This window comes from Phoenix dactylifera, chromosome 2, assembly GCF_051530095.1.
Source record: "Phoenix dactylifera cultivar Ajwa chromosome 2, Ajwa_hap1_PhDact_Kaust_v1.1, whole genome shotgun sequence".
Taxonomy (NCBI): Eukaryota; Viridiplantae; Streptophyta; class Magnoliopsida; order Arecales; family Arecaceae; genus Phoenix; species Phoenix dactylifera.
In genome coordinates, this window is record NC_143191.1 from 44292388 (window position 1) to 44305594 (window position 13207).

At 43.0% G+C, this 13207-nt stretch overlaps 1 protein-coding gene across 2 annotated transcripts; it reads right to left on the minus strand.

Annotated features, from left to right (window-relative positions):
- Window positions 1-5264: 5264 nt before the first annotated feature.
- Window positions 5265-11848, minus strand: LOC103704370 (26S proteasome regulatory subunit). 2 transcript variants are annotated; one of them, XM_026803562.4, is made up of 5 exons: window positions 11620-11848; window positions 11408-11468; window positions 8869-8976; window positions 7928-8237; window positions 5265-5463 (listed from the first exon to the last, which is right to left on the minus strand). In XM_026803562.4, exons 1-5 carry the CDS (start codon window positions 11758-11760, stop codon window positions 5409-5411), a joined length of 675 nt encoding a protein of 224 aa, XP_026659363.2. In that variant the 5' UTR covers window positions 11761-11848; the 3' UTR covers window positions 5265-5408. The 2 variants fall into 2 exon arrangements, with proteins under 2 accessions (XP_026659363.2, XP_008785847.2); XM_008787625.6 differs by lacking the exon at window positions 5265-5463 and adding an exon at window positions 5530-5829 and having other exon boundaries at window positions 11620-11834.
- Between the last annotated feature and the right edge of the window lie 1359 nt (window positions 11849-13207).

Here is a 13207-nt window from a genome sequence, read left to right on the forward strand (position 1 = left end):
TCCAGAAGACAAACCTAAAGGCCTAGCGGGACTTCTTCGGAGCCCGAGCTTAAAGACTTAGCGAGTTTTCCTAAAGTCTAAGCCTAAAGCCTCAACATGATCCTTCTTAGAGCTAAGCCTAACAACTTGGCGAATTCTACCGGAATCTAAGTCTAGAGACTTGGCCAAGCTTGAAGACTTGAAGAAATTCACCAAAAAGGAATCCAGCTCAAGCAGCTAAAATACAAACAGAAGCAGGCACAAGTTTGGAAAAAGAAAAAATCTTCATTGATGAAGGCCTAGAGGCCAAGTACAAAATTGAGGTTCGGCCCTATTCAAAGGCCGACCTCACTTACAAAAAAGACAAAGAAAGAAAAAAAGAAGAGAAGGCTAAGTCCTAAGGGGCGGCAGCTACATCGGCATCAACCTCAGGGTCGTCCATGATGATTACTCGAGGGTCCTCGACAGGAATTGGCTCGGGACCTTCCGCGACGGCCTCAGACGGAGCTTCGCCAGTGGCCTCGAAAACACCCCCGGCAACTTCCCCGGGGGAGTCTCTTGAGCCGCTTGCTCGGCCGCGCCAGCTTCGGCCTCGACGACCTCCTACTCGGCCTCAAGGATCGCGAGAACGTCGAGCTCGCTCTCCGCACCAACCCCCATCCTTGGCCGAATGCCAGTGAGGTCGAGCTGGGGGCAGAACCGCTACATCTGCCTCCGGAAGTTCTCAAAGCCCTGGAGGAATTCGTCCACGGTCTTCTCCTCCAACATATCATGGAAATTCTCCGATTCTTTGAAGAGTTCCACTGCATTCTGGGCCTGCTCCAGCGCCCTATTCTCTCGGGCTTCAAGCGGAGAACTCCGCTATCATATTTGTGGCCGGCGGCCTCGGCTAGACGCGCCTCGGAGGCGCGGAACTCCGACCTCGCCAGAGTGTGCGCGGCCCTTTCCTCCTCGAGCTCGTTGACTGCCGATCGCCGCTCGGCCTCGGCAGCCTCCATCCGCGCGATGGCCTCCGCCCGCGTGGCCTCAGAGTCAGCAAGCCTTTTCTCGGCCATCTCCAGCTGCCTTTGGAATCGCCGAACCTCATTCTGGCATTCCGAGGCTATGAATACCAGCATGTCGATCTCATGGAGATGCTGCAGGAAAAACAACGATAAATGAAAGCGGAGGAAATGCCAATAACCAAAGTAAAAAAATGAGAAGGCGACTTACCCGGGCAACGTTGCAGTATGTCTGATCGACGAGATCCCCGAGGTCGATGGCTTCGAACTTGGCCCGGTCGGCCAGGAGCAACGCGCGGCGAAATACTGCGCGCGCGACATCGCTATCTCGAAGGGCCGAACTGCCCTCACGGATCGGGGACTCCGGGTTACTAGACCGCCTCCTAGAGCGATCTCTGGCTCCCGACGAACTCGGCCTGTCCGAGCTCGAAACTCCGGGGCCCCTACTCGACTGGGGGCCCGAGCGTCGCAGGCGAACGACTAACCGACCTGGCTGTTGAGAAATGGGGGCGGGGCAAGCAGGGGGCGCCGAACCCGTCACCCCCTAGAACCCGAGCTCGCTTGCTCGGTAGCCGAGGCCTCTATCCGGATGAATCCGGAAGTTCCGGCCCCAGAGCCCCTCGCCTCGGCGGGAGCAGAAGTTAAGGCCGACCTGGCCTTCTTCCTGAGCTCGAGAGGAGCCCCGCCAGCCTCGGCCGCCCTCCTCTTCAACCGGACGAAAAGCGCGGTGTTGCTAGTCACCATGTTGGAAATATCTGGAAAGAAGAAAAAATATCTAAATATCAGAAAAAGAAAGAAACGAATAAGACAAAGGACAGCAAAATGAAGAAGGAGCAGCGCGACTGCTCTTACCCTCGTGGCGCGCCGAGCTCAAGCCGATGTTCACCAGAGCCTCCTCACTCAGGAGGTCGGTCAGAAGGATATCCCCCCCGAGGCTATGCAGAGCGTCAAAAACCCTCTGCCCGTCCGCCGAAAGCTGGGTGAGCTTGTTGAGGGCCTTCAGCCGGGGATGCCCCCACCTCGGATCAAATCCTCACGAGACCTCGGACGAAAGGAAGAAAAACTTTCCCTTCCACTCATTAATAGAGGAAGGGGCACCTCCGAAGAGTGACATACTGCCCCGAAAGGCGAAGTAAAGCCACTGTCTGTCCGCCGGGTTCGACTTCAACAAGAAGCACCGGCGGAAGACATTCACCAAGGTCGGAATCCTGTGCGCAAGGCAAAGGGATAAAAACCCGATGATGGTCCTCCACGAGTTCGGAGCGAGCTGTGCTGGGACGAGCTAGTACTCCACCAGCAACTCGTTCACGAACTCGTGAAGAGGAAACCGCAGGCCGGCCCAATGTCTCGATGTACACCCCGATCCGACCTAGAGGAGGTCTCATCACTCGGTCCTCCGACCCCGCAGGCTCGAGATGAAACCCGGGCCGGAAAAAGAACCGGGAACGGACTAGCTCTAGCTCCTCCTCAGTCAGGCTAGATCCGACCTCATTTGGACCATGACCCATTTCAAAAAGAAGGGCAGAGAAGAAAACAAAGAACGAAGAAGGAAAGGAAGAAGAAGAAAGGGAATCCCCGAGCCAACGTGGGAAAATGACCTACGGAGGGGTCGCTGGAAATCGCCTCAGGCACCACCGGAAAGACTCGGTCGCAACTGGAAGAGAAGGAAATAGGACAGAAGGAAGAGAGGGGAGCAGCAATAACAAACGGCCAAGCAAGACCTTTCTAAGGCTAAGTCAGGGGGTTTATATAGACCCTCCCGACGGCCTAGATCGGCGGGACTGGATCCCACTTTCTGTCCAGATCGTGCCACGTGTCAGCCCCGAGAATCGAAGTGACATACCTACCTGAATCAACGCCTTTAAGGCAGAACCGAAGCGGCATCCCGTCGGATCCCGGAGCCCCATCATGAGCCCACGACGCGGAGCAACCTCGAAAGACGAAAGGGCGCCGCCCTGTCTTCTCCCATTAAAGATGCCCCAAAGCGCGCGAAACAACAAAATAACTCGAAGCCACTTGTCCCCCGCTAATACAATAAATGCAGCTACTTCCTTCGCCCGAGCTCGTAAACGGCTCGAGCTCGGAAGTCGAAGGGTAGTGTTGGGAGAAAAGCAGATCGCCCCAAAAACGCATGAATGCATCGCTGGCACGTGACGAAAGCGCCCGACCTGAGGGCGTCCGACCTGGAGGCGCCCGACCTGAGGGCGTCCGACCTGGAGGCGCTCGACCTGAGGGCGTCCGACCTGGAGGCGCCCGACCGGGCGTCCGACCTGGAGGCGTCTGACTTCAAGATGCCCAACTGGAAACCCGACCTCAGGGCTCTCGACCTGGCACCTGGCCAGATGCTCGACTCCGGGACTCCCGACCTGGGCACCTGACCTCAGCATCCTCGACCTCGGAAGTCCGACCTTACTATCCACCTGCAGCGGTTACATCCTTCTGTAGCTCGACAAAGGACCACGCCCTGCTACTGCTGTCAACAATTAATGCGCATGGCCTCTACTGATCTCCGGCTCTCTCAACAATTAATGCGCATGCTATCTACGGATCTCAAGCCCTCCACGGCAAACAGCTGACCTGCTCGGCTACGTCCAATCAGCCACGACGACTCATTAGCTCCGGCCTAATCTCCTACGGCGATGCATTGATTCATACGATCGTGCATTAATTCATACGACATGCTCAATCATGACGGTAACTCATTCGCCCCGTCACATCACAGGTAATCATCCTGTACCCCTCTATAAAAGGGAAACCCCTCCATCCTAGAGGGGGTTGGACTCTGAAACTCCTGAGACATATTTTCTCTCCCTCCATACATTTGCTCCCTCTGGCTTAGACATCGGAGGGCCGGCGCCGGAAATCCCGGCTATCAGCTTTTTGCAGGTCCCCCGAAGGACGCCGCCCGCCGATGGACCGCCACCCACCATCTCACACCGGAGCTCCTCCTTCTCAACCAATGGCCGCCCTCAGGTCCAAATTCCAGCAACATGTAAAGATTTAAAATGAGAAATGAAACAAATGGATGGGTCCTGAAACACGATGGTGCGCTCCAAGGGCATATGCGTTGCTGAAACCAGGTGAAGAGAATGTTAAAAAGACAGATGCCATGAATATTAGTTGCAGTGCAATGGAAAAAAGTTACAGACTCAAACCAAAAACGTGGCACATTCTTTGTTGTTGTTTTTTTTTTTTTTTTGAAAATAAAAAGAGAGAAGCATTGAGACACGCAATGCTTTGGAGATCAGAGCATCGGAAACGACAATATTTTAATATAGCTATTGATATAGGAATCAGAAGATAGCAAAAGGACGACTCTCAAAATTCATGCAAAATTACATAGGAAAAAAAACCATGAAGGATTACAATGTTCAACGATAACATAAAAGGAATGATGGAATCATTCACGGAACAAATTGCACAAAGGAATTGTGCATGGAATAAAAGAAATACACCAAAAGTAAGCTTCATCGTAAACATAGATGAAGCACCTGAAGCCTAAGCCCAACAGGGATCTCATCTTACATACTTGGAAGTTTAAATCATAGCACACATCGCACAACTTCTGAATAACTTTTAGCAGCCGATGGACTCATTGCCTGCCCAAAATAAGCTGCCGAGCTGGTAAACGAGTTTAAAACAACAAATCCCAAATCGTGGTTGGCTCCTTCAACAGCGGGGTTTGAGTTATCACAGATCAAGAAAAAGATGTCAGCTTTTCAACTTACCAAGCTATTGCAGTCATCTTAAACTGTTAAGCCTCTTAGTTTCTTAAGGGTTGCTGGTGGTGAAGGTAATTATACCTAATAATACATATAAAAATTACAGTGGGTGCCCTAACCTTTTAAGTTCATTCTTTTCCCTATAGCGAGCTAGTTCTTCACAAGACATCAGTTTATTGCAGAAATTTTTCATGCATGTCCGATGCACCATTGATGCCTACCACATTAGGGAATGAATGGCAGATACCACGAGCTGTATCATTCCGCAACATCGATATATATCATAGAAAATATGAACAATAAATAATAGAAAGGGTCAACTTGGGCAAGAAGAAACAACCAAAAAGACATGCCATTTTATTGCAAACAATCTTATAAGTTAACCGAGCCATACATGAACAATGGGAGCAATCCAGCCTTCTTTGATAACTTGTAAAGACCCAAGCATGGATTATATAAATTTTTATAACCAAAGTCAGCAGGCAAAAGATTCATGATGCCTCTAATAAGTGTTCCGTAAATTTGTTAAAATAAAACATCTGCTAGCAAAATATGCACATGAACTAAAAATTGCACACGCCTGTTATAATTTGTTAGGCATCTTCTCTTTCCTTACAAAAAGGGGTTTTGCCTGTTCTGATTAACCACGGGATCTGCAAGATTTAGAAACATAAATATTCCACATTGGTTCGCATTAAGCTATCGGCTATCCTGATTCAGCGATAATATCCCATGCCCGCAAATAAGAGATTGGTACCAACCTGCCATTCAAAGGCACCTGTCAAAGCTGATATAAGATGTGCAAACAATTGTATCAAGATCTAAAATTCGCATGGAATGGCACTTCGCATGGCATCAGGTAAATTTGAAGCAGCATCATTACACTAGTCTTGCCACTCATCAGATTTTGGCTGAATGAGTTTATTTAGTTCAAACACCACCAATAAATCTGAACATCATACAAAATATGAGTAGTGTCATTAGCTGATAAGGAAAATGCAAATGATGGAGAAAACCGCCCAACTTGATATGGCCACATATTTCAATGTACTAATTTAACAGCGGCAAAGTCCACCATCTAGCTGTTCTCACAAATGGAGACACATCATAGGATCTGAAAATGGCATCTGCAAAAGTCATACAGAGAAGTAAACAACAAACAATTTTGAGCATAACCTTCTCAGATGTAAAGAGATCATCATAAGCTTTACAGGTCATCAAACCACTACAATGAGATGCATAAAATAATAAATGAAAAGGTCAGCTCAAAAACAGGCACCAATAACAGATATAAACATCAATTTTTCTCTTATATTTCAGTGATTAATTTAACATGTACAAATCATCAAAATCAATGAAACTCCTAATATTTTCCACTCCAGTCTGCATTCCTGCCCCCGGTGCATTATGACAAATAGTGATTCTTGTTTCTTAACAATGTTCTAACTTACAAACTTCCTATTTCTTTAATAGAATCCATCACAATAATCTTAATTGTGTAAAATAAGAAAACAAAGATAGGTTAGAAGGACCAACATCATTAAATCACCAGGATTTTTTTCTGTTATAATCCATGATCAAGTGCTTGTTGGAAGTGATGTATAGACCCCTACCTGTTAACGAGACAATGTTCATAAGGTAGATGGATGAATACCTGGATAGTTTCATTCCTATCATGCTTCTCTAAAGAGGTGGGGAGGATGAATGAAAAAACAGCTCAGCAGCACCAGAAAAGAACAGGATAAATAAATGGACCTAAGAATTAGAATCATTTGGTTGGCATGATAAAGATTTTACTATAACAAGAGCGGCTCAATAACTACCAAGTGCAGCAAAGATGCCATATAAATTGCAACAGTAGGAAGTTAAGGACCCAACCTGATTTATTTATTGACTGATTGTATACAGGATGACTGGCTTCCAGACCAAGGCTCGAGTTATGTCTTTTGGCCAGGCTTGGACCTGGCATGGGACTGAGAGTTTACACTCAAGGGAGACTAGGCTAGGGTTGACCCAGCCTAAATGCATCGGTCAGCACGCGAAAGGGAAGGAATGCACGCACACACACACAGAGGGAGGGAGGGAGGGAGGACCTAGTGATGCTTCAGCACTCATTTCTCCACAGTCATTGTGTACAAAGCATCCCAGAAGTCTGTGGCAAGTGGCAAATGTTGAGCTTGAACGGACAGTTTTTGTGAAATGCATTAATCAAATAGCCACAAATGGCTAATGACAGAAATTGGGTTGATGTTTCTAAATAATGAAGGTAAGACAACATAGCATAGACTGGATAAATTACAAAAGTAGTTGTTACTATTGGGACATAAATTAAGTTTGAAATGGATCGTTAATGATAGCAATAAAGATAATCAGAATAGGGGTGCATAAGATCTAGTAGAAAAAAGAATTTGGAGAAGATGCGACAGCAAGATAAAAGTTTCCAGTGCTAAGCCATAAACTCATGAAAATCTTCGTTTAACAAATGTCAAATCATGATAATATGAAACAGGCTCAAAATGTCATATCTTCCTCGATTAATTTTCATTTAAATATCAAATTCTCCACCAATGGACAAGTTAAACCTTTTACTAATCTATGTTGACACACTTCAACCAGGGAAAAAAACTACGACTCTGCATAGTCTAGCAGGTTGAACATATGATCTAATTCCCAGCAATAATGATGTCTGTGGTAGAGCCACTAGCATTGATGGCTCCTGCTCAGCTTTTAATATTTGTAGTAGAAATTTTCAGCCTTGGGCATAAAATCTACCTCAAGTTGGCACTTCATCATTAATAAAATCCAAAGTCTGTTGAGTTAAACTTCCTAGAAATTGGCAGAAGGCCTTATCTGGATTAGAAATTCAAACTACCATACCTTACAATTACTGAACCAAGAGTACATCATCTACAGTTTATTAATTGCAAAAGTACTCAACTGCTATTAGCAAAAACTTGAGTTCAACAAGTAAGAATTACTGCTGGGTCAATAAGATTATTAGCTGTAAAGGATGCAACAAATGTTAAAAAAGCACAGCAAACATAGTTCATGGTGTCAAAGAAAGATATCTAAAAGTCATGCAATAGATTCCCCTGCAGGAAATACAGAAGGATAAGCACTGTTAGGAAAATCAAGTTTCTGACTACACTTATAAGCATTTCACAAAACACTGTTCATGAAAAGGGAGAGCATGAACAGGTAAAGAGCAAAAGAAATTCTACATACCCCAGCAGTCCACGGCCACGCCATGTTCTAGGTGTCACACTCAAATTCATTACCGAACCCTGCCTTATGATCACCATAGATATTGGATGGCCCTGGTTAGACTGTGCTTCTAAAACGAGCCTTGATTGCAATTCACCACCAATTTCCACATTCCCAAACTTTAAGATCTCATCGCCAAGCTGCAATCCATCTTCTGCTGCGGGTGAGTCATCAGCGATTTCATCAATCATAGCAAAAGGAATCCTAACAATAGGTTCCTCGCCCATAGAAGAATCTTGAGATGTACTTTCATGAACATAAACTGATGTATCTGTACCAATGCCAATAGAATCTTGATTAGCCAACCCTAATCATAAACTTTTGGCTTATAAAACAGGCTTGCATTTCAATATTACCCTACGGTTTCAATATTGCCTCAAAAATGATGATTGGTACCAAAGTATGTTTTTCTCCGCTACATTCAGACTCTTATAAAGTTAAGGAAATTGCTGAGGATGCTTTCTAGGAGCTTTAACTTAAGGATAACTAATTTGGATTTTACTTTCCACCACCTGGTCTTCCAGGTCTCGAGGAAAGCCACTTACAATGCTAAATTTGCCTCAGGTCAGGAACAAAACATGAATATGCAACAGGTTAATATTGAGTAGAGAGGTCATCATGAAATGTTCTCAAACTCTGTTGAGGATCAAAAAACAAGATAAGGTTGACTGATTACGGATGCAATAAGATGCTGATTGTATATATTAACTAGGCTAAAGTGTGTTTAACCTGGTAAAAGAAGATTGAAGTAAACCAGACATTGTACAGAACTACAAACAGCAACTGACCAAATAAACAGCCATAATCAATTGAAATCATATCAATGTGAATTTGGATGACTACTTTAAATGCCTAAATCTAAATTGCATATGCATTAAGCAGCATTTTAATTGTTTGCATACCTGAATCTTTTGAAGGCAATGGTGCAACTTTAGCCACTCTTACTGAGTGCAAAACTTGCAAATTCTTTTCTATTTTATCGGTGATATCCTTGTGATCATTGCGCAATGCTGTCAAGGAGGAAAACATGAATGAGCAGCTTATACATAATATTTCATCTTTTTTTAATGCAGAAATGCCATTACAAAAGTCATATATATATATATAGATACACACACTATAACATGTGGGTGAGACATTGCTATAGCCTTCTTCCTTGACACTCACCAGAGTTACTATTGTGATTACGTACCATATGCTTCTTCATGAACAGGGACAGATACCATATCCTTATTCAATTATCTATACAACATCATGCCATATGCATTAGAAAGAAATAACCTCAAAATATGGTCTAAAGAAAATGAAATCCCATTCCTAGTCACAGAATTGCTGGTCGTAACACAGCAAAAGCTATAATGAGATAGAAAACACAATGAAAACAAATTGTGTGGCATTTTGAACACCATGCTACAGTATCTAGTATCTAGTATCTCTGATGCATCATATCATCACCAGATCCATGACCCTCTGCTGATAAATAATATCTTCCATTATCCGTCCAGGTGTCCTTGCTCTAGACTAGTAATATATATTAGATAGCAGAAAATTACAAGTAAAACATGAGAGATGCATTCAATTGAATTACTTCAAACCCTTCCAATTTTATGTCCTTACCCAAAATAATACAACCAAGATGGCCTTTATGCCATATCTACAAGGCATGTTAAATAACTGTTCTATTAGGCACCCATCATGCACCAACAACTTTGCTCTTCAATAGCAGTCGGCCATGGCAACCTGTTTGGACTTCAGACATGCACCATCAATTTGACTTTCTTTTGTTGAAGTTTGCAAAATTTGGTAGCATGCGACCCACTTAACATCTGAGACACAATTTGCCCCATTACCTATGCTCCTTCTTAATCACATGCAAATTTTGGCAATAAAGATGCAGAAAACTAGAAGAGATACAGAGATTGTTTGGGGATCCAATCGGGAGTTTGGGAAGTTAGATGAAAAAAGGGGTGGCCAAATGGAGAGAGGGAGAGACCACAGATATCAGGAATCTAGTTGGTTAAATAAAATTTGAAGAGAGGCAGAGATGATAAGATTTAAAATTTTGTTACAGTTACAATTCTATCCATATAATGTTATTTCCTAAAGTATCCATGCTAGTTGTCATCATGTAATATAGATTTACAAATTATCTCGTTAACATTCCACTTATGGGCAAATTTGACAAGCCCAAAGGACCCTCCAATACTCTTTTTAGTATATATTGATGGTAAAGACAAGACCAAGTTTTAGTGCGAAATTCTAGGTCAGGTTGATTTTAGTTGCTTGCTGTAAAACCTACAAAACAAATGACAAGAGGTGATTTTAGTTTCTTGCTGTAAAACCTACAAAACAGCCAGAATTGGAGATCTAACTTCACTTCCCACTATAAGTTTATGCAACGAAAAAGCAACCATCTAAGACCACAGCTTATGTCAGTATTATGCGCTCACCAATGTGAGAAATACAAAATACCAATTCTCGGTATATGAGCTGATATAAACAGATATACCCAGGAATCTTGACCAATAAAATAGAAATTTTATAGTTCTACAAGTTTTACAATTATTGAATACTAAAATCAATGCATAAATCAAATTGTCAAATTTGTTTGCACTACATCAGCTGGAATTTGATATCTTGAATATTATAACATTGGCCAAAATATTAGCATATCTCGACATCTGCAAAAAACCGATTTTATTGATAGGATATGCTTTTAGGGCCTGTTTGAAATCCTGGGCAAGTTAATGCTGGAATAGCCTCATATATAGCCAGAGGCAAGAAAACCAGAAGTGAGCATGGAAGGAGAATCTAACTTAATCGGGGAAGTCCCCAATCAAAGAATCCTCCCAAAGTAGAATACCAGGTTCTTTCTGGAAGGTGATTTATCTTGAGCAAGCTTGCAGGAGCAAGACTTTCCTACATTGATGAAAATCTCTCGCCCCAACCAAACAACTTCTCCCCAACATCCCATGTTTTAGCCACATAGGGTTTTATTCCATTGGACAAGCTGTCCGATATCTGGAACAAGATAAAAGAATGTCTTGGTTCATCCTGGTATCAGTTCCTACGATTCTAAGTTAAGAATCTTCACCTTGGTTCCCCTTACCTGTTCAAGATATAGATACATCCACCCAGGGAATTTCTACTTCCATTACCGTAAGGGAGGCGAATGAATACCCTATCCAGTACTTATCCGTACCTCCATCTTTCGCTCATCCCTAAAACCCCGAGGGTTAGATGGTCCGATGTCTTATCATAGGACCCATTGCTGAACACTTCAATGAGCACTATTACGACAAGGGAGGGGGAGAAAAAGACAGCAAAGAAAGCAAATGAAAGAAAATTAAAGAACAGGATTCAATTCTAGGATTAGGGTTACAATTCCCACGACAAACTTCCAATGGGAATACAATCATCAAAAAGGAATAATAGGCATACCAGCAAGTCGAGCACGCTGAGATCGAATGGCCGGGATGTCAATATCTGACCTAGGGAATCCCTGAAGCACCGCGGAAGAATTCACGATATCAGACAGCGAAAAAGAGAGATTTTTCTATTGGATATTTTAAGGATTCAAACGATTCGAGGCAATAAAAAGAGATTAAAGCTGCTGCTGAGGGGATTGAGGGGGGGAGAGACAGAGAGCTTGCCTCGCGATCGACGAGGTCGCCGGAGATTCCAGGATCGCCGGGACCGCAGAGAGACTCGATGATCGCATTCATCTCGGCCTCTATCGACGCTCTCTTCTCCATCAGAGCCGTCGTCTCCGATTTGAGATTCGTCGCCACCATCCTCGCGGGGTCTCCTTCTCGCTCTCCCGCCTTGGTAAACTGATGCTTGATGAGAAGAAGGTCGGAAGAAGCTTGCGTACGCTGATTATATAGGAGCGGGTTTAGCGAGCGCGACCTACAGACGGCGATGCGGAGACGGAGCGTGAGATCTCCGTTGAGCTCGCTGGGTTACGCCGTTAAAGATAACACTTGCCTTCCTAAGCCTTTTGGCTTGAGATCAAGTGCATGTTGCAAATAACATAATTTATGTTAGAAAATGTAAACAGTATTAACATATAACGAAGGGGGTTTTAATATATTTATGACATGTCGTCGGCATGCAAAAGAATTTGGAACAACATGGTGTTCATCAACCAAAAATAAAAAATAAAAAATGGTGCATCCTGATATATGATAGGTGCTCTCACATATTATTGACCAAATAAAAAGAGAAAGCAAAAAAGTTGTTATAATTGCATGGCTGCTAACATTGCGAGGCAACATCAATTAAACTTTTGTTCTTATGTTTGCATCGTCGCCTATGACAATCAAAAATGTATGACAACCCCATCAAAGATAAGCATGCGTGTACTACAATTACATTACCTATCACATAGTGCGCACCTCCAATATTCGAAGACAAGCGCATGTGATATATTGAAGATAACTGATATAAATGATGTTGCGTAAAAGTAAGTTTTACTAAAGGTGATGATGATTTGGTTCAAGTAAGGACAATAACGAACAAATCTTGATCCACATCCAACCCTACGTGACATTAGGTCAAGATTTTTGGAATCATTCGCTAATTATTTCAAATCATCAATTAATCCTATTATAATCTATTTATAAGACTCGATCTCTAATAGACCTAATTTAATCTATCAAACATAATCCTCAAAAGTCCTAGAGGCAAATGTTCAAAAGGATTTAACCATCTAGTATCAAGAAAAATATAATCGTTCAAAAAATTCTTATTCAGGTCCATAACTTAACCCGATCTAAATTGCCAGAACCCAAATAAAATTGTCAAAACCATGATCTAATCAAAAAATTTAACCTACATCCAACGTTGACCCAAAAACACTTGATGGGGTAAGCTTTTATCTCCCCTACTCTCACCTACATGTATTTATAAACATGGTATCATTATCTTGCATTTTTTAAGTTTTACTAAAAATAAGTTCGAGTCGTCCGGTCAACACAACCTCTACATGGCATTATTACGTACTAATGCATTAGCACGACAATCAGCTTTGCAAACCCAGCTCTATAGCAAGTCTGTTGTTAGATCTTGTTATTTTTATTTAAATAAAATTTAAATAAGAGATGGCTGTCAGTTTGTTAATATTATTCAGATATAAAATTATTAGTTAGATTAGATTCATCATTATATTATAAAGTGTTGGAATATTTCAAAATTTCGAGTTTGCCCTTCTTTGTCTTTTGTCTTTTTGTCTAGTGTATT

Excerpts from the sequence above, each read along its gene's own strand:
- LOC103704370 (XM_026803562.4), bottom strand. The coding sequence starts at position 11,760 with ATGGTGGCGACGAATCTCAAATCGGAGACGACGGCTCTGATGGAGAAG. Across the intron at positions 11,469-11,619 it reads GCGACCTCGTCGATCGCGAG|GGATTCCCTAGGTCAGATAT; the intron begins GCAAGCTCTCTG and ends GCGGTGCTTCAG. Across the intron at positions 5,464-7,927 it reads CGTGGCCGTGGACTGCTGGG|GTTGGTACCAATCTCTTATT; the intron begins GTATGTAGAATT and ends TTTGAATGGCAG.